The 21,173-nt window shown below is 42.6% G+C and overlaps 1 protein-coding gene across 3 annotated transcripts in view; it reads left to right on the top strand.

Annotated features, from left to right (window-relative positions):
• The window catches only part of emsy (EMSY transcriptional repressor, BRCA2 interacting), a 28,603-nt gene extending 7,646 nt beyond the window's left edge, over nt 1-20,957 (top strand). For all 3 annotated transcript variants that reach the window (XM_026181897.2, XM_026181898.2, XM_080307318.1), the window contains 12 exons: nt 917-1,135; nt 1,417-1,563; nt 1,825-1,998; nt 2,070-2,206; nt 4,162-4,335; nt 9,610-9,820; nt 9,959-10,126; nt 12,488-12,643; nt 12,876-13,024; nt 15,374-15,946; nt 17,329-17,733; nt 19,263-20,957. In XM_026181897.2, coding sequence (XP_026037682.1) covers nt 917-1,135; nt 1,417-1,563; nt 1,825-1,998; nt 2,070-2,206; nt 4,162-4,335; nt 9,610-9,820; nt 9,959-10,126; nt 12,488-12,643; nt 12,876-13,024; nt 15,374-15,946; nt 17,329-17,733; nt 19,263-19,445 — 2,696 coding nt within the window. In that variant the 3' untranslated portion in view covers nt 19,446-20,957. The remainder of the gene's footprint in view (nt 1-916; nt 1,136-1,416; nt 1,564-1,824; nt 1,999-2,069; nt 2,207-4,161; nt 4,336-9,609; nt 9,821-9,958; nt 10,127-12,487; nt 12,644-12,875; nt 13,025-15,373; nt 15,947-17,328; nt 17,734-19,262) is intronic.
• The last annotated feature ends 216 nt before the right edge of the window (nt 20,958-21,173 follow it).

The raw sequence follows: 21,173 nt of genomic DNA, 5'->3' as shown, positions 1-21,173 counted from the left end.
ACTACTATTACTTGTTAGGGACGTACCTTATCTTTCCAGTACGAGCTGAAATCACTGGATCGGTTATATCAGTGGTGTCCAAGCCAGTGCCAGCCGGTGTCCTGCAGGTTTTACATGTGTCCTTGATCCATCGCAGCTGATTTAAATGGTTAAATTACCTCCTCAACATCTCTTGAAGTTCTCCAGAGACCTGGCAATGAACTAATCATTGGATTTGGGTGTGCTGACCCAGGGTAATATCTAAAACCTGCAGGACACTGGCCCTCGAGGCCTGGAGCTGGCCAAGCCTGGGTTATATAATCTGATACGATCCATCATCTTCTAGAAGCAAGTCTTTCCATTCAGAAACATTATTTAAAAGCGGTCACCAGGACTTTCAAACTGCACATATAGATCTACAAAATCTGATTTAAAAAATCCTTAAAAAGTTTCCACCTTGCACCAAAAGTTATTTTTACCACCATCCTTGCTTTTGGCAAATTATCCAATTGAATTCTTCGAGTGTCTTCCACCTTTCATGGTGTATCTGGCCTTAATTGCTTAATGTCAGCATGCCATAAAGACTCAAAACTGTCATGTTATCAACAGCTTAGTTGCTCAAGAGAGGGAAAAAGGCAGTATTAGTATAAGTGGATAGACATGACAAAGTAATATTAAGTTAACCTTTGTAAAATAGTTTTTTGTGAAAACACATTAAAATAATGTTAATGATACTTTACTGATTAAAATGATTTTGAGTCATTAGTGTAAAAAGATTTAAGCTCGTGGGTTTTAATATGATTTTAACCAGATAATCTCTCTTAAATGTTCAATCTTCTAGTTTTGCAAACATAACATTAGACATGAGGGGGAGGAACCTTCTCTGGGACGTCACCTGTTAGGTTTTGTATCTTACCGTCAAAGTTGTCGGTTGCAGGTGGAGTTTCAGCTGGAGTGAAGGTCTCTACAGCCAGACTTCCTTCACCGAAGACACTAATGGCCTCACCCACTCAGATCCTGGCCCAGTTCCCCAAACAACAGTCACCCAAACAGCTGCAGCAGAGCTCGCCTTTAGGAGCGTCCAACGTCGGTCAGACCCAGACCACCACCTCCTCACCGGGAGCCAAGCCCACCATTCAGATCAAACAAGAGTCCGGTAACCATGACGAGCCTTTATTGTGTGTTTGTGTTTCAGTTCTGTCATTTTATTTCATTTTAACCACGTGCTGTTTGCAATACCTGTATTATATCTATTTCACAAAATAAGCTCATATCTTTTTTTTTTTTTTTTTTTTTTGCCTTTTGCTGGTGGTTAACCATTTTCTTTCATATGACGCACAGCTGTTTGAAAAGAAACAAAGCACGACAGTGAATCTGTTTAGAAAGTGAATATCGTGATACGACCGCACTGTTTGTTAATGTGTGGTTTGTGTGCAGGGGTGAAGATCATCACTCAGCAGGTGCAGCCCAGCAAAATCCTGCCCAAGCCTTCGGCGGCTTTGTCCAGCAGCAGCTCTTCTCCCATCATGGTTGTCAGTAGCAACGGAGCCATCATGACCACAAAGCTGGTCACTCAGCCCACAGGTGAGTGGGGGCGAGGGGATCAAAAACTCCACATCTGATCCAGGAAAGGAGAGATCGCGTGTAACTTAAAGGTCGTCTTTGTGACCAGAGTAAAACTGTAATGGCACCTGTGACTCTTTGTCATTCAGATTTAATCATAGACTATTTAAACGGAGTTAATTATCTCACCGGTAATGTGGCAGCTTAATTTAATCCTCGATGGAGACGCTCCTGTCGATATCTTTAAGGTGGACAACAGTAATTCTGTATTCCTTCGTGTAGCTACCCAGACCACCTACACGAGACCCACTGTTAGTCCCAACATCGGGGCCAGAATATCAGCCTCCAGTGGCGGGACCACTTACGTCAAGACCACCAGCGGCAGCATCATCACCGTGGTGCCCAAGTCTCTGGCCACTCTGGGAGGAAAGATCATCAGCAGCAACATCGTGTCCGGTGAGTCAGAGGGAGGTCTAGAGCGCTTCTATGTTCAGTGCAAGTTTCTCATCAGTTCTCGTCCGCTGCAGGCACGACGACTAAGATCACCACCATCCCCATGACCTCCAAGCCCAACGTCATCGTGGTGCAGAAAACCACGGGCAAAGGAGCGACCATCCAGGGACTGCCCGGCAAGAATGTGGTCACCACGCTGTTAAATGCTGGGGTCAGTTGATGAGCGTGATAGCATTCTCACACGTGCGCTAAACTCATAGGAGCAGTTAACCTTTTTTTTTTTTTTTTTTTTATACAAGAGAGAAAGATTAGTCTGTCTGTCTAGAGCTTAATTCAACATTATGTAATATTTAATATCAATAATATAAAATGCTTGTGTAACCAACATATGAGGTGTAGTGCAGAACTGGTTATTGGGGAAATCATGCGGACTTCCCGGCTGTAATTAGTTTGTGTTTGCTTTCAAAATATTAAGCCTGCTGTGTTTTTACCTCATTATTTATAAAGTCTTTGACAGATTTAACTTTATTAATTCAGGGGAATTTTCAGGAAATCCCTCATCATGTTCACATATTTACACCTGACAGCTGACCACAGCCTGATCCCCGGGCCCACCAGTTCACTGCTTCTTTCACTTTCACCACTCAGATTTACAAGCCCAGTTCTTTACTTTAAGTCACTGCGTCCTGCTTCAGATTCAGATATTGTAGCAAAGCTAGCTTGCTTTTGCTCTACCTAAATAGTTTATGAAGAATGTGAGTAGACGTGTCAGTTATATGGTTTAAGTGTGTGTCTTATGATGCATTGTCAAAATGCAAAGATCTGCGACCACAGGAAGAATAGCTGCTGCGTTTCTGCAGCTAATGGTGATCTTCAGAAACTAAACCTCTATTAGACATCTTTAGCCACTTTGGTCATTGTACTGGATAACTCGAGAACAAGGCAAAGTAGGATTTTCAAAACAGTACCATAGGTGTGTCGTCTAAAAATGGCTGATGAGTTTGAATTTCTGTGACCTCAACCTCAAGGTGAAGGTTAGAGGTCAATATTTCTGAAAATGTAACGACCATTGTAATTATTTCAGATGTTTTATATCAGCGGTCCCCAACCCTGGGCCACGGGCCGGTACCGGACCATGAGCTGTTTGGTACCAGCCGCGAGAGTTGAGGCTCGGGTGTGAAGTTTATGGTTTTCAGGGTTTTTATCATTAACTCGGTTTCTCTGGGTCTTTTCCCGTGTTGTAGTTTTGCGTCTTATTTTGAAAGAAATATTTGCGTGTTACCATAGCGACCAGAGACCATTAAGGGGCAGAGAGGAGGATGTTACTCTCAATGTTATTGGGGCATTTCAGGAGGACGCTGTTACACAATTACACAGTGAATTTGCGTTTATTATTATATTTACAAAATACCACAGTTTTTGCCTTGGTCGTGTCATTTTATTTTGTTGTAATTATCCGCGACCCATATGAAAGACAGTGGTTCCTGGCCTTTTGGCTGCTGCCTTGTTGGTCTTTTGAAGTTACCCATGTGTAACGTTAACTAACGCTAGCAATGGTTGAATGGCTGCAATCCTTAGACGGACAAATCTGTCATGGGAAAAATTTGAATTTCAGTCACCAAGTCAGAAGTACAAACTTTTTGTATGGGCTGTGCTCACAACAGGTCATGTTATTTGTCAGAAAACTGCAAAAAAAAAACAAACATCAACAGGCAACGAACAGTCGGGAGGTTCAGTGTTTGAACAGCTGCCTATGGCTGCCCTGCTAATGTTAAACCTCATCCAAGTACATGAGTTCTAAAAGAAATTTCAACCCCTGTACAGTTATTGTGAAGGGGGAACCTATCTATAGAGACCAAAAAACATGTTTTTGTGCGTGACTGTAAACAGTTTGATCTTTAAAGTTGGGAATTGTAATGTGGGAGTCTATGGGGATTGACTCAGTGGTGAAATTAGTGGAAACGGGGGGGGAGGTTGGAAGTCTATAGTTCCCACCAGATTTGGTCAGTGAGTATGGGTTCCCACAAATTTATGTTTTAAATTAGGTTTCTTGCAATTCGTGCTTCTTTTTCTTTTATTCAGTTTTATTCGTTTTTTTGTTTTGTTTTGTTTTTAATTTGAATTTGGCTAAAAAGAATCCTAATGAGCTTGCTGCGTATGCTGCAGGGGGAAAAGGGCCTTCAGGCAGTTCAGGGGACCAAACCTGCAATCATCACCGCCTCCAGACCCATCACTAAAATGATCGTCACCCAGCCCAAAGGCATGAGCTCCGGGTCCCAGGCCACCGCCACCAAAATCATCCCGACCAAGATCGTTTACGGGCAGCAGGGCAAGACGCAGGTGAGACGTGTTGGGTTTTTTTTCCCACCATATTTGTTTAATAAAATGTAAATATCATCATTACAAACTGGTTGACCGCAGCCCGCTGAGGTTATCACATGACAAACATCGGGTGGATAATCATGTGACCTTTTGACTGACAAGTAACCGCAAGGGTCATGTGATATAAGTGCAGGAAGAGCCATGTTTATCTTAAGAGTAATGGGTATGGGTTTCTTCCTCTGAAAATGGGAACAGATCTGCTCAAGAAGGAGAAGAGTGCTTTTCATGGAGCTCAGTAGGTCAGTCACCTGCGCTGGATGTTTCCAGAGAAGTGAGATGTGGTTATTTAAAATCAATGTACAGCTACTTAAGCAGAAGGGGGAAAAATCCCCTTGTTCTATAGGCAGATGTATAGCAGGAGCTTTAACACTTACCTTTCCTGTTTCTCCCTCAACTTCCCCTTATCACACAGAGCTGAATGCTGTGGTAGTTATTTGATCTGCTGCTGTTGGTCAAACAGCTGCAGACTGCATTGTGACATGATCATGTTTCTGGCCTGCTGTATTATACCTGCATTAGCCAATTGTCTGAGCACAGCAACGAGCTGTAACCACAACACTGACATGTTATCGCCCTTAAGTTGATCGTGTTATCAAAAGGGATACGTGTCTGGACATCAAGCACACACAGAGAAACAGGGAGGCAGATGCGTCAGTTGAAAGATGTGACCCACAAATTGTGTCCACTGATTTTTTTTTTCCCCACAGTAATTAAAAACCTTTCGATGTTTCATTACTTTTTTCACCAAGAACATACTTATGGGCCACTTTAATAGGTACACTTGTTCTATTGCTTTTTAGTGGACATCTCTAATCATCCAGTCAGACGGCAGCAACTCAGTGCATGTAGGGATGTGGTTTAAATTGAGCATCAGACTGAGGAAGACAAGTGATTTAAGTGACATGATTGTCAGTGCCAGATGGGCTCATCTGAGCAGTCCATAAACTGCTGATCTACTTGGATTCTCTTGGAAAAAGAGAACATATCTTGTCAGTGGCCGTGCCTTGTTGAGGTCAGAGGTCTGTGGAGAATGGCCAGACTGCTTCAGGCTGATAGGAAGGCAACAGTTACTCAAATAATCAGTTGTTACAAACAAGGTATGCAGAAGAGCAGGTGGGCTACAGCAGCAGAAGATCACCTGACATCTGAAAACAGAAAATTCAGGTTATAGTTCGCACAGGCTCAGCAAAATTGGACAGTACACAATTGGAAAAACATTGCCTGGTCTCAATTTCTGCTGCAATTTGGATTGTAGGGTCAGAATTTATTGGGCAGTACACAAATAACATTAAAGCATGGTTAAGTCCCACTTTCTATCAAAGGCTCAGAGCTGCTCTTGATGCTGGTGTAATGCTGTGGGGGGGTCAGACTTTCTGCTGAACATTTTGAACACCACAGCCTGAGTGTTGTTGCGTCCAGCAGGATGTCACAAAGCTCAGATCATCTTGTTTCTTGAACATGACAATGAGTTCACTGTCCTCAAATGGCCTCCACAGTCACCAGATTTCACTCCACTAGAGAACCTTTGGGATCTGGTGCAGCAGGATGTGCAGCAACTGTGTGATGCTGTCATGCCAATATGGACCATTATCTCCGAGGGAGCAACTTGTTGAATCTGTGTGTAATGTGACTTTAGCTGAGCCTGAATTCAAACTGGAGGTTGTAAAAGCCAAAACAGTGAGCTGAAAGAGGCTAAAGCTCACCAGAGGGGAACTGCAGAGTGAGGTGACACAGGTATTGTGGCCAGTGGACTTTTTGTATTTTGTATGCTATTAGTATCTCCTGAGCTCTAATTTGTTTTTTGCCACTGTCGTTGACCTCTTTCAGTTCCTAGGGGGGTTTTATTTTGTCTATTTTTGAAAACTTCTGGAGAAATTCTTAGATTTCTGACAGATGTTAAATGACTAGCGAAAGCATATATAGTAATTTAAGAAGAAACACCCACAAAAAGGTTGTTCAGACTAAAGCCTGCAGCCTCCGCCTGATATTTCAAGACCTTTTGGGGGAATTTGAATTCAAGATAAAATTGTCAGAAATATTCTGAGAGGGTAAGTCCCACTACGCTGGTTTCCAGGTCGTTTTGTGCTGCAAACACACAAAGTTAGAGTGAAGGGTTAATGAAAACACGAGCTGTCAGCCACACAGTGTTAAAAATATCTCTCTAATAACAAAAACATAAATCACAAGTTCTGCAGATTTTTTTTTCTTTGTCTTTTTCAGATTGATTCACAAATACTTTGTCATTGTTTCAATATCAGACTTCTCAAAAAAAAGGTCTAAATTCAGAATTCAAGGTTCGTTTTTAGTCATCGAGGGGAAACTGTGGTCAGTGAGTAATGAGTACTGTAGTTACCGAGTTAAACACCCACAGTGCTAATCTGCTGTGCAGTTGGAGTGAAACCACTAATTGCCACATTTTCTTAACTGGCTTAAATACCAGCGTCTCTTTTCTCTTTTCCAGTGACGAACATGACACCTGTTTACCAAAGTTTGTTTCCAGTTTCTGTAATATTTAAACTGTTTTTCTCAAGCAGTCAGTTTCGACGTTTATGACCTAGTTACTCAGCAGCCGCTGAAGCAGACGGAAAAATGACTCAGCTAATGTCAGCGTTCATGAGTAAGAAACTCGTAGTCTAAATAACGTCTTCCGACTAACTCCGCTGTAAAATGTTTGATAAGAAGCAACTTGCTGCCTCCGATAAGCCGTCTGACTCGAGGCAAAGCTGTGCTTTATTTATAAAGTGAACTTTATTGTGTCACTAACGACAAATTAGCCTTATGGGACATTTAAGAGCTGCACGCTCTCTGGGTGTTTTGTTAAATTTTTTTTTATCAGGCCTCGCCATCAGATATTTTATGTTATTGTTTATTTGCAAAAAGAGTTTTTAGAATTTCTCTTTTCTTGAGGGGGGATCCCCCAAACATTAAGCTGGCTATGGAGGCTGTTATTAGCCCACTACATAAAATAGCCACTTCATTGTCATTCAGAACAGACTCTTTAGATGGTGCACATATTTTGGAACATTTTACTCGCCATTGGACTACACAACACAAATAAATCTGAAGTATAAAAAAATTAAAAAAGAATCTACTATATCTTTATACATGTTATTATTATTATTATCCTTAACCAGGGTTACACTTGTAACAACAACCGAGAAGCCTTAGAAGAACTGTAAAGATGAGGATGGCTTGACCAATGGTGCACTCGCTGGTGTAGCCATCTCTTGTTACCATTAAGAGGGAAGGAAGCACTTCCTGGCAGCAGCAACAGTGTGTCTGCACATAAGCAGTGAGAGTTGCACCCACACAGTTGTGTTTCTCCATTTGTGCACACAGTAAACTATGTTAAAGGTGGCCAGTTTTATTCTCATGCCAATCCGTCTCCGTTTCTCTGCACCGGTTCATGGTAATCCTGTCCTCTGTGTTTTGTTTTGTAATAAAACTGCAAAGGAGTCTCCCTTTTAATGAGAGAATATAAATGACAGGATTCTTCCAGGAGGGCTATCCCTGGTAGATGTTGTGCGTGTGTGATGCATCTGGTGCTCACGTATGATGATGTGGTTCCAAGGCCAGCTTTAAGGGAAAAACGTAAACACCACGATGCAAAGATTTGAATCAGTTTAACAGGTTGTGGTGGATTTGTGGGTTCCTTTCACCTGGGAGATTGGAATTTATGTCCCGTCAAAAAGCACCGAAAAGTCAGGTTTGACTTATTTTATTTCAATTAGTCTAGTTTTAGTTTTCAGAAATCTACCTTTTCAAAAATAACTCAAGGCTGTCTCGTCTGCGGTCTACTACATGACACAACTGCTTTGCCTACGTTATCACATTAGTTGTGCATTATTTTGAGGCCATATTAAGGGGAAGTAGTATTCTTCCTGGAACATGCAAAGCTATGACATAACTTGAGCCTTTTGTAATAAGAACCCATGAAAAGCATTAATAATGACGTCGTAGGAACAACGCCTAACACGTCAGATCTTGCGCACAAATCTTTACACAATTGTGACGCAGCAGATTTGCAGATTGGGCCTATGGTTCCTGAATGCTACTGAGGAACCACTGAGTCACTGTGTACTTAACCTAATTTTCCATTTCCCACAGAGAGGCAAATTCTATATCATTTATAAAAGTTCAGCCGAAGGTGACTCTGTTCAAACAGATGCCAGACAGTGGGAGTTATTACAGTGTAACATATAAAGAAAAGGAGCCCTGACGGGTTCAGTCAGGTGAAGCTCACTGATGGTGTGCGAGGATGGTGGCAAGCAAGCTAGAGACGCTCGTGGAAGCAAAACATCCCTGATCGAATGTTGTCTTACGTAAAAAAACAAAAAAAAAACAAAAAAAGGGCGATCATGGTTCAAGAGTTGGTAGTTCGTCTTGTAATCGGAAGGTTGCCGGTTCGAGCCCCGGCTCGGACAGTCTCGGTCGTTGTGTCCGTGTGCAAGACACTTCACCTACCGCCTACTGGTGTTGGCCAGAGGGGCCGATGGCGCGATATGGCAGCCTCGCTTCTGTCAGTCTGCCCCAGGGCAGCTGTGGCTACAACTGTAGCTTGCCTTCACCAGTGTGTGAATGAATCATGGAATTGTAAAGCGCTTTGAGGGTCTCAAAAAGCGCTGTATAAATGCAATCCATTATTATTATTATTATTATTATTATTATTATTATTAAAAAACAGAAAAACTGCGTAAAAGCGTTGGATTAGGGCGATGGAGGCAGTTACATCCCAGTAAGGCTTAGTGCAAAGCAGAACACATCCCACACAACAGCAGCCAAGAAATCACAGGCGTCATGATGCAAAAATGGCATCAAAAGTGCTCTTGTGTTACAATAAAGTAAAAAGAAGAAGTGATAACAAGCCAGGTGATAAAGAGGTTGTTTAGTGCAGATCAATAAAAATGTGTGTCGACATTCTGGTTTGACCTTTGATGTGTTATTGATATAAAAAAGTGAGTGAAAAGATTGTAAAATGTTAACATTGAAAGACTCGTTGTGACCGACTGCGTGGAGGAAGAGAGAGAGATGGAAAGAAAGATGGAAAGTAGTGGAAGTCTGAACGGATATTGAAACATCTGGCCTGCCACAACAGGAGGTTACAGAGGCAAACGCTTGCTTTCAGGCTTGTGTTTTCACTCATTAGGACTATAGTTCCTTATCAAGTATAATGAGGAGCATACACCAGTCAACAGCTTTCAGGACACTGTATGCTCCTCTGGTTTCCTGCAGGTTCTCATCAAACCGAAGCCGGTCTTCCAGACAGCGGTGGTGAGCGAGCAGACCCGGCAGCTGGTCACTGAGACGCTGCAGCAGGTGACCCGCTCCGCCGAACTGAGTCAGGGTCAGACCCCAGGCCAGGACGGGGCCACAAAGGATGATGCCGGCAGCCTCGCGGAGGCCAGCAGCTTAGTCAGCGAGGCTTCCCAGGGCAGCGCTCAAGGTATGCCTCCCTTTACTTTTCCCATGACGCAGAGATTGGAGATAAACTACTGCTTCTGTGGTGGTTGCCTCAGGATTGTTGACTGAAATGTGATGTGTAACCGCTGGTTTAAAAAAACGAAAACTGTCCGCTCCTCAGAAGCGCAGCCTGTAGTGCACGTGGTGTCCTCCAGAGAGCAGGATTGGACTGAGCAGGAAGTAGCTGTGGAGTCCAGCCCCACCATCATCTACCAGGAGGTATCTGGCGGGGAATCCCAGTCGGCCACTTCCACCATAAAAGCTCTTCTTGAACTTCAGCAGATATCAGGTGAGCCATCACGTCACAGAAAAAGCTGCAGGTGTCACAGGAAGAGGAGAGGAGAGGTGGGGGTTTACCACCAGTGCACATGCTGATTCAGCAGAGTTCAGAGGAGCTCGAAAAAAACAGCTCGAATGCTTCAGCTTCATCAGAAATACAAACACAGGAGGTGTTCGCCTCAAGTGTCAAACTAATTTTCAACACATTCCTGAAACTGCTGAAGCACGAAGAGCTGCTGGCCAACAGTAATTATGCATTTCGTGCTCAAGGCTTTGCTTAGATACTGAGCTCATTGGATGGTAGACCTGTGGAACAGGACTGATGTAAGCAAATGCAAAGGTAAAGGTTTCCCATGGAATATTTGAAGGTGGGAATTTTTTTAAAATATTTAAATACTCACATTAGCGGCACGGCGGAGCAGCCGATAGCATTTATCTGGCTGTGAGTGAAAATTCCCAAAGAGGTAATTGCTGTTTAGTGCGCAAAACCTGATCCATAATGAAGGTAATACCCAGTGCTGTCTGTAAAACTCTTTAGAGCGTTAATACTCAAAATACATAAATTTTTATAAAGCTGTCATGAACTGGAGACAACGAGCTTTTTGTATGTTTTTAAAATGAGATCACATTAACGAAATGAGGTCCAAATTATCGGCAAAGAAGTAACCTTAATCTAACCTAACCCTGTGTTTGGATGATGTCTTGTTTTTTTTTTGGGGGGGGGGGGTTTAGACCTCGGAGGGTTAAAGGCATCTGTTTTAGGTCATAGTATCATATTTGAGTTTATAGAGTATATTTCTGCAGCATAGCGGTCCAAAAACTGCCGTACTCGTCGCTCTGGTGCTCAATTTATCGTTAATATTGGTCTCACATATTCATTTATCCCAATTCTGGTTTTACTTTGCAGTTTGTTTGGATTTTTTTTTTTAGAGGAGACAGTGTAACTCAACACTTCCTGCACATATGTTTCAAATTAAAAGCCCAGCAGCTCAGGGGTATAATCCCCCAATTTGCTTTTTTTTTTTTTTTTTTTCGTCTGTATGCACATTAAAAGTGCTTTATGGAGTTTTAATTGTATATATCTCTGAGATCTAATATAACTTCCCTGTTACGAAAAAAAACCTGAGATGTGATTCACAGAAAAAACACAGATATTTATCGTAATTATTTTGTTGTTGTTTCCCCCCGATTCTGCCAGGAAAGCAGATCTTCCTTATTATAAGAAACGGTTTTAATTTGTTCCAGCTGTTCCAAAACCGATGTGGCAGTCAACCTTTACTTACTTTTGAAACGCTTAAGTGAAATGCACGTTCATGGAGCCTCCACGGTTTTTAGCTAGTCAGCAAAAAGAGTTGCACACCACCAAGTAAAGAAACTATTGTGCTTTGATTACGTTTCTATAAAAAGGGTTTCCACACAGTCAACTTTACCTGTTTTACAAGATGCCTGTTTGCGGTTCAGCGACTTTCTGTAGTTTCCTGTCCACGCCTCCGTGTTAGCTTGGATTCAACAATCAAAACACAAATTATATCTGTGATAACAAAGAGCTTCTCGTGGCAAATGGTACACCAGACCTCAAAGGTGTATCGTATCATGAACATGCTATTTACAATGTTATCATTGGGTTTTTTAGGGGTTTTTCTTTTGTTTTTTTGCATTTCTACGGAAACAAAACTGCCTCCCAGCTTTATTAGCAGTTATAAGTTTCTCCACCTGTGACTTTGCAAACAGGTAACCAGTGCGCTGGAACTTTCGCCCACTCGCTGCTCACTTCTTCCAGGTTAAGAGTGAAGGGGAGAATCACTACATGCCGCAGACACAGATGTTAAACACACTGCTGTTATGAAGTTATGCGTCAAAATGTGTTTTAGCCAATTTAAAAGTGTCAGTTTGAGTGTAGGCTGTATTTTGTGGTGCTTAGCAGCTCTCTCAGCAAGTCTAAATATAGCCTACAGTTAGTCAAGCTAACACTTGCTTTATCTGCTTTAGTGTTACTAAACTATGCTATTTACTGAGACGCTCGAGCCAAATAAGTCAAGCAGCTGGTCTGCACCACTGAAATCTGGATTATGCAGGCAAACAGAACTTTCCGTTCAAGTGTCAAAAACAAAAATCAGCTGGATTTAAAACTAAGGTGATTGCTCAGAGAGAAAGTTGGCGCTCTAACCCCGGCGTATACAGGCATGGTGCCAAAAAACCCTGAAACTTTAAATGCACATTTATAGGAACAGTTTCTGTCTGCTAGCCCTCGCTCGGGCCTAACGTCGAGCACAAGTTGGAAATAATCAGATGAAGTTAACAGTGAATATGAGCTGTAAACATGACTGAATTGGTAAATGATGCTGAATTTCACTGTTGTTCGTCTTGACAGTGAAGGAAAAGGGAGAATCCAAACCCAGGCAGCACACCATCGACCTTAGCCAGATGGCTGTGCCCATCCAGTTGGCCCAGGAGAAGAAGCCCAGCCCTGAATCCCCCAAACCCTCTACCTCAGAGGCTGAACCCACCGCTGAATACGTCGCAGGAGGTAGTCCTCTCCATCATGCTTCATATTCAGCACTTTGCAGTTCCTGTTTTTGGTGCCAGTCATGATTTCAGTGGAATGAAATACAGTTCAAACTAAAACCTCGCAGTGGGCAGCTTGTGAAACATGGTTCTCCTTTTTAGGTCATTTAGTGACGGAAGCTGAAGTGTGTGTGTGAAACCCACTACTACTTTTAATACCTCATCATCTGACAGAATGACTAATTTCACTGCAGGAAAAGCCACCAGAGTGGGAGTGCCCTCGCAGGATGAAGAGGTGGTTATGTCCTCCAGTCAGCAGCTGGGGAAGCCATATAAAACAAGCACAGTTGCTGTGGTAACCAAACCTGCTGCTGTCTCCTCTGCGGCTCCAGCGTCACACGTGGTGAGGGTTGGACTTTGGTCTTAAGGGTACAAAATAAATATCAATGTATAAATGTGTTGCAGAGAAACGGGTCAAACCTTGTGTCATTTGTTCTACAAATATATCTGAGCTCCTCTCCGATCCACAGAAAACTGGTGTAAACTGCTTTCACGGGAACGGTTTCTCTGCGTGAAAGTAGTAGTTTCAATGCAAACCTTTCATCTGGTTTGGTGGATTACCACCGGAGACAAAATGCTTCCTGGGAATTTTTCTCTTGTTCTTTGTGAAAGCATGGCAGTGCAGTTTTTTTTCTTATTTATATTGCAGTTATTGTCTTGGTTTCCATGTTTGTTTGTTTTTTTTAAACAATTGTTTGGTGTCAGAGGACAGAAACCGAGAGCAAGTTGCCACAAAGTGCAGCGTCTTCAGCTTTTGAAAAAGTATAAAAACAAACAGTTGAGTTTGATGGGTTTTTTAATGTTGCACAGAGAACCTTTTAAATTAAATAAACATCCCCTTTATGGACTTCCTGTGAAAATCTAATTAATCCACGTGATTCAGTAGCTTGTAGGTCCACCTTTAGCAGCAATAGCATGAGTTGCTGTTTTCTGTATGACTTCTATCAGTGCGTTACTTTGTCTCACATCATTGTGGAGAAATTTGGCCCACTCTTCTTTACAAAGTTGCTTCAGTTCACTGATCATTCAGTTGTGCACAGCTCTCTTAAGGTTCTGCCACAGCTTTACCATCAGATTGAGGTCTGGACTTTGTCTTGTAGATTTCCTGCTGTGCTTGGAATCACGGTCCTGTTACATGATCCAAGCTTGAAGTGTCAAACAGATGGCTTCATGCATACCTTACTCAGTGGCTGCAAGGTGCCCAGGTCCTGTGGCTGTGAAACAAACCCAAATCAATAAGCCATCCTCTGCCGTGCTGACAGTTGGTATGCAGTGTTTGTGCTGATGTGCAGCGTCTGTTTTTCCGCAAACACGGTGCTATGGATTATGGCCAAACATCTCCACATCAGTCTTGTCTCTCCACAGGACATTGGCCCATCTATGCATAATGTGTATGAACATTCCACGCACAAATTAATAGGGGTGGGGGAAAAAATCGATACTGTGTAGTATTGTGATATTTTGTTTGCTAATAATGTATCGATACAGGGACAGCAGAAATCGATATTTTGTTACAAAAAAAGTTTTTGTGGACTGGAACTGACTTCAGAGCATTTGGATCAGCTCTTTTTTTCTGAGCAAGAATCCTGACATTCCTTCACTGTCCAAATGTGTTTAACTTTTTTTTTGGCAGCAATAAACATGACCGTTTACTTATTTTAATTTAAGACATGTTTTATTTAAATTAAGTTTAAAACTTTTTTATTTAATGTAAAATTATATTTTGTTTTAATTTACTGTCAAATTCTTCAGTTGCTGAATGGGCTGCATAGTTATCATAAATTGCATAGTTCAGAATAGCTATAATTGTACCAGATGGATGCATTCAGTTAAGTTGGACTAGACTGTAATACAAACCGTTCAGTTTGTCAGCAATAAAACTGACTGAAATGAGAGAAAGACTGAGTGTGAGACTTTGATATTAGATAAAATGAATATTGATAAAGTTTACCTTTATGTACAGAATCTGAATATCGCAAAATATTTTTAAAAATTGCAATAATATCGTATCGTGCGTTAAGTATCGTGATAATATCGCATCGTGGGATATATGGTGATTCCCACCTCTACAAATTAATGATTTATCAATATTCTTGTGCCTAATCTTTAAAATCAACTTAAAAACACTCATTAATATTAGTATCGTCTTTTGGTCACTACTTACGGTTTTCAGAAAACACTGTAAGCCATAAAATGCTCAGTTAGTTAATTGACATATTCCAATATTGCTCTTATCTTAAAAAAAAATCGTATCTGTCCTCCTGTGCGTGGAAAATAACAGCCCTACTTCATCCAAGACCTCGGAAAACATTTTCCGGATTAGTTTATGGGCTCAGTTGCTACTTTCAAGCCTTTTTGAATGCAACATGAATGAATTTAGTAAATGGGTTAGGTTCTCGTTAGCCTCCAGAGGAATGATACAGCAGGGAACGCTTTAGGGCGGGTCTACCTTTTGATTGTCAGGTCACTATGTATCAGTGCACAGTGCTCCTCGTTTCTCAGTCAGAGCCACACTTCAATGGTGCATCTTGTTTCAAAAAGTCAAGATGGAAAAAACAATACAGCGCAAATCAATTGGATGAGCAATGGCTACGTCCATCTTTCTGTACAGTCTTTTCTCCATAAAATTCTCCTGTGTCGTATTTTTGTCCTGCTGACCGTTAACAGCGTCATGTATGTGTCTTTTTTCCAGCACTCTGACAGTCATGGTAAACCTGAGGCTGTATTAGAGGCGGGAGAGTTGGAAGGAGACACTTTGGACCCCCAGACAGGCTTGTTCTACCGCTCCACCCAACCAGCTTCAGAACCCACCAAGCAACCCGCCCACTCTGCAAGCGCTCAGCCGCCGCCTTTGAGCCAGGCTGAGGCCGAGCAGAGCCGGCACCCTTCCACCTCCACGTCCACCCAGCAGACGCCACCGCAGCTGCAGAGCAAACCTCAGATCAGCCAGCCTTCCTCTTCCTCCACCACCTTCCCTTCTACTCCTCTTCTGACTAAGAAAATCCCCAAGCTACGAGAGCAGAGTCAGCCCAAACCCCAAACATTAACCCAGAGCCCTAAAGACAGACCTGTGAGCGCACCGACCCCAGCCGGGGCCAAGGCCACCACTCCGAGCACGCCAACCAAGCCCATGTTGACGCCACAGCTCCCGAAGCTCCAGCAGGCCCCCACATCCCACCACCGGCCCCTGCACACCTCAATGTCCCACCCTCCTCCGCTGCAGGCACACCACCCCGTCAGCACCGACAAAACCGCCTCCAGCCAGGTGAGTGGATTTTACACCTGCTCACCAGGAGTAAATTTCCAGAGGCAGCTGATGCCCACAGCTTCTCTCTTTTATTTTGTCATGATGACTTCCTGTTAAGTCACCTGATAAAACCTGTCGAGGGTGACACGTGAGTGGATTTTCACTTCTGTCCCGATCCACGACCACAAACACATACATCCAGTCCCATGACTAGGAGATAAAAGGGAGAGGCCTACACCCAGCCTCCCCTTTTTATCTCCCACTCTCCCAGGGGGCGATATCAATTTGAGTGACACCTTATGTTTATCAAAAGAGATCAGCTGCATTTTGCTGCTCAGTGCATTAAATAACTGCTGTACATCTATTAAAAACGGTGAGCAGTATTTCAATAACATCACTGTAGAGCACCGATGGCAAATGTGGGTCAGGGCCCAGAATGAAGCCTTCAAAGCCCGCTTTCTCTATTTTAATTGCATGGTGTCGTTGTAATCCAATACAAGAATAGAAGTGAATTCAAAGTTCAAACTGAGGTAATTTAAATGCTGAACATCACTAAACAATGTGACATACTTTCATTATTAATGAAAACCCAACGTGTGGTTTTGTAGATGTTAATGTGGAGGTGTGAATCTAGTAAAGAAAGGGAATGTGCTTTTTATATCATGTGTAAACATCCTGTTCATTTCTAAGTAGTTATAAAAATGACACATTATGAAGTTAAATGTGGCAAAGGGTGTATTTAACTTTTGGCTCATGGTTTTGGCCCGTGAATTAAAACGAGTTTGACACCGTTCCTCTAGACATGTTCAAAATTCCAACTTGGATTATTGTTCTTAAAAGCTTCCCTGAGTCTACAAAAGGGAATCCACAGCATTCCCAAGTAATTCTCAGCATCTAATAATAAGCAGTGCATGTTTCGGTGCTGGGATTTCCCTACGTTTGAGCCAAATGGAATGAACCTCTTGTTTTTTTTGTTTTTTTCCCCTCATGTGACACACTGATAAACAAGGGGAAATTAATTTATGGCTGTGCTAATGCTGGCTGCAGCTGCTGCTTCTCTCTGTTATCTGTCACGGCAACCAAAGGCCGATTGGTGGCCAGAACAAATAACAAATCAGCTCATTTGTCACAGTTGGACTGAAGCAAGAGCTCGGTGTCTGTATATTTGGAGCTTGTGAGCCATACAGCAAGCTTTCCTACTATCTGACTTTTAAATACACTTATCTTGTCTTTGGCTGAGCTGTAGCACGTACAGAGCCTGCATACGTGCCTTTGATTATCATTTCAGTTCATTATGATCTTCTTATCAGGACCTGCTTTAGTTACTGTCTCTCCTCCTGCCAGAGGTCAGCTGTAGTAATTCAGTAATAACAAGTACTTCTTCTAATTTGTCACTGCAGCAGCCAATCATCACGCAGAGTGCCACCGTCACCAAGATTACCTTTGGCAGTTCCCACCACTCGTCGCCCGTCTTCAGCAGCGGGGAGGCTTCTGCCAAACTGATCCCAGAGTCCAGCTCCGGGCCTTCTGGAGACAAGCCCTCAGTGTCGGACATCCTAAAGATCTCCATGATGGAGGCGGAGATCGATCCAAGCACGGAGCCCATGGTGGTGGATTCCTCCAGCGATTGCGGCCCTCTGGGGAAAGCTTTGGAGGTCCAGGCCGTGTCCGGCACGCTGGACTCGGGCCAGTTCATCAGCAGCTCCGGGGCCACCATGCATCACTCCCACTCGAAGCCGCAGCAGTTCAGCTGCCTGCAGGGCCTCACGGCGCAGAGGAGCAAGGAAGACCTGGAAGTCATCGAGGTACGTTTTGTACTGTACGTTACTGAGAAGATAAATCAGACAGCAGATAAACGTTTTTGCACAAAGAGCACATGATATGGCCACGTTATCAAAGTGAAAGCACACAAGTGTTTTTTTAATGGACGGTGGATAATGATAATCAGATACTTATAAACTTTTAAAAGTCCTTGGTTAACTAAGCAGCTGATTTTCAGCTAAAACTGAAACATTTTTCACCACAACCATAAACGCCGTCCTCTGATCCTTCATTAGGCAGCATGTGCAACTATTAAAGAGAGTCAACAAAGACAGGGCTTTATTTATTATTTGTTTAAATGAACTCAGCACAGTCACAAGCAAACACACCCATGCCAAACGCCTTTTTTAAATCAGGTTTTCATGCCAACAGATTTTATTTGCAAATGCTCGTCTAATGGAGCAGCTGGTCCTGTGTTTTTATCTCACGCTAAGCAAACATTTTTCTTAACACTTTCCCCCACAAGGGCAACATTTGACGACCTCTCCGTACCCTCAAAGACGGGTTTTGACACCTCAGTATACGTCGGTGAAGACGTGGAACACCCTCACTAACCTCTCATGCTCAGTCGGTCAATTTGTTCTAAAAGCAGGGCTGAAACGAGGGTTTCCGAGACGTCCAAGGGGGAAAGAGTGAAGAAGTTAGGTCCATAAGTATTTGGACTGACAGTTTTGTGCTTTTGCCTGTAATTTTAAAATCAACTGAGTTGTGTGCAAATAAACCAATATGCAGCGGAAGTGCAGACTTTCAGCTTTAATTTAAAAGATTTTGCGTTAACTGCAATTTTAAGACACAGTCCCTGATTTTCAGAGGCTCAAAAAATGGAAAAACTTCCAAGGATTGTTTTTTATATCTTGAAATGCTCTGCCAGGTGTTTACTGCAGCTGTCTTCAGCTCTGTTAGGCTCCGATCAGGTAACTGACCTGGCCACTGAAGAATATGTAATTTACTGTTCCCCAGCTTTACTATTACTATGTTAAGTATCCTTTGTATGAAACTGTAAAACAGAAAAGGTTTTCGTCTTTGAAGCCTAAACAGTTTCTCTGACTTGTATCGATCTTCTCGTCTAATTCTCAGAAACAAAGGTGAACAGGTGGATTTCCCTGAAAGTCCTGTTTTGTTTCCTTAAGTCAAAGCTGAAAAAAAAGTGTCAACAAGGATGGAAAATACCATCTTAAAGCATCACTACCTGATGATAAAGCCCAGAAGAAGGCACTCACAGTCTCAAATGTCGGAAAATGGAGTGATTCCCCCAGAACAGGAAAAGGGAAAACGAACACTGTATATGCAAACCTATATGCTCAGTATTGACATAACTTACATTTGGTTACTTATTTCTAGTTCTATTGTTTATTCTGTGACTCATTTATCGTATACTCCACTGCAGACTGAGAGGACCATATTAGGGATATCCCCTTCTCTGTGATGTCACACAGAGTCTAGAGTGGAAAAAAAAAAGTCTGAGAGGGACTATTTTCACTTACTCTGAGCCCGATCTTTCTCATACATGCAGGTGATTCCTCAGTATTCCATCCTGCCAGACTCCAGCCAGTCTAACGTGGTAGTGGAGCCCAGCGGCTTCCTGGAAATCACCAACTACACCAGCCAGCAGCTGGAGGAGGACAGCCCCATGGAGCAGGAGGTGGACAGCAGCAACGACGAGGCCGCCGCCGCAAGCCCCCCCGACCAGCCGTAGTCACTCCATGCTAAGAGACCCTGACGGGTGCAGCGCACATTTTCACTTTGGGAAAAGCAGACTGGCGATTTGTTCGAGGCCTCGGACACAGTGGACTTTAGTTAGTGTTTCATTTTGTGTAAAGTATTAGTTTGTTAGGCTCTTTTCGTCCCCGCAGCTAACGGCACATGTGGTTTTTATCACCAGATGTGGGAGCGAGGTGAAAGGATTAGTTCTAGTCCGGCTTCAGAGAGCTGGAAAGCAGTTTCTCCCAGCATACGATGTTACAGTATGGTGGACTTTCTACTTTCTAAGACATTTAAATATCATTTCATAAACATACAGCTGAGCAAGTACACTGCATTTAAAGTCAACCCAAAGGACCTGCAACTTCTGAGGGGGTCATAGAGATGAGTAGCAGCAGAAAAGATATTGAAAATGCCTTAAACACCAGACTTAAAAGCCCTTTTTAGACATTATGCATGACATCACTGCCTCCAGCCATCTTTTTAAATGAAACCTTTATTGTTATGTTCCTCACGGCCTCTTTTGCACCTATTACAACTTTACCACTAGTTTGATATCTCATCAAGAACCGGTTTGACGTGTTTTCACCCCCAAGAAATTCTATCAAAGGTGATTTTCCTTCTGCAGAAATTCCCAAAAGCTTTGCTCATAATGTTGCAGACTCAATGAACCTGTGCCCATTCTCCAAAGACCGAGTGTCACACACAGGCTCAGAGGACGGAGCCTCCCATGAAAACAAATCACAACATCTTTGTTTTATTTAAAGTTAGGAGCATAGTTGGCGATATAAAATCTAAAAATCTGTCATACCACTAACAACATGCAGTCATAATCTCACGTGGTGTTTTATAGAAAAGTGCCCCGGGTGCTTTTTTTTGTTTTGGATATGAAATCGGATGATTGGAAAGGATGTCTGAAAGGGGCTTTGATAATTCACACAAAAGAGGGAACTCGATCAGGTCTGCAGACCCAAACAACCCCAGAAGTTTGGAAGCTTTCAGAAATAATTCTTGGAACTTAATTTAGACCGGGGCTTCTCCGAGGGACGTCGTCCTGGAAAAATCAGCTCACGCCGTTCCTGAGCGGCGACTCGTAAATGGACCGCTTTTGGCGTCAGACGGATTGTATTTTTTCTCGACTCATTTTGTAACTCTCCAACACTTTACAGGGTTTTCAGAGGAGGGAACAGAGCTGGAGCAGATTGATATATATATATATTATTTTTTTCTTCTGTGAGGAACATGACGCAGAACCACAAAAAGAGTCCTGGAGGACCAATAACGTCCAACGTAAGAGTTGCTGCTCAGTGTAATTTTGGAGTGCTTAAAAAAAAAAAAAAAAAGGAAAAGAAGCAAATTGAGCAATGTACTTTTTTTGTAAGATGTATTCCAGAGTCCAAAAAGTTGCAGTGAGAATTTCAATAAGTACGCATTTCTTTTCTACCTTTTCAAACTGTCTGACTAGATGAAAAAAAATTTAATCTGCACAATAAATCAGCTGAGTACAGCCGGTTGTGTTTGTCTCGGTCCAATTGTTTGAAAACAAAGAGTTTCAAACAAAAAAACCCCGTCCATCCTTGACAGGGAGAAATTCCTCTGCTTTGAATAATGTTTGTCTGATGAGGTTTGTCCATTTTCATTTTCCCTTCAGGCTTTTGGAAAAACATGATGATGAACTTGACCTCACGCCACAAAAACACCAGCACATCGGCACCGTGCACAT

This window comes from Astatotilapia calliptera, chromosome 10 (assembly GCF_964374335.1).
Source record: "Astatotilapia calliptera chromosome 10, fAstCal68.1, whole genome shotgun sequence".
NCBI lineage: Eukaryota > Metazoa > Chordata > Actinopteri > Cichliformes > Cichlidae > Astatotilapia > Astatotilapia calliptera.
Note: the sequence above shows the minus strand (reverse complement) of the source record. Positions and strands in the feature narration are given on the sequence as shown.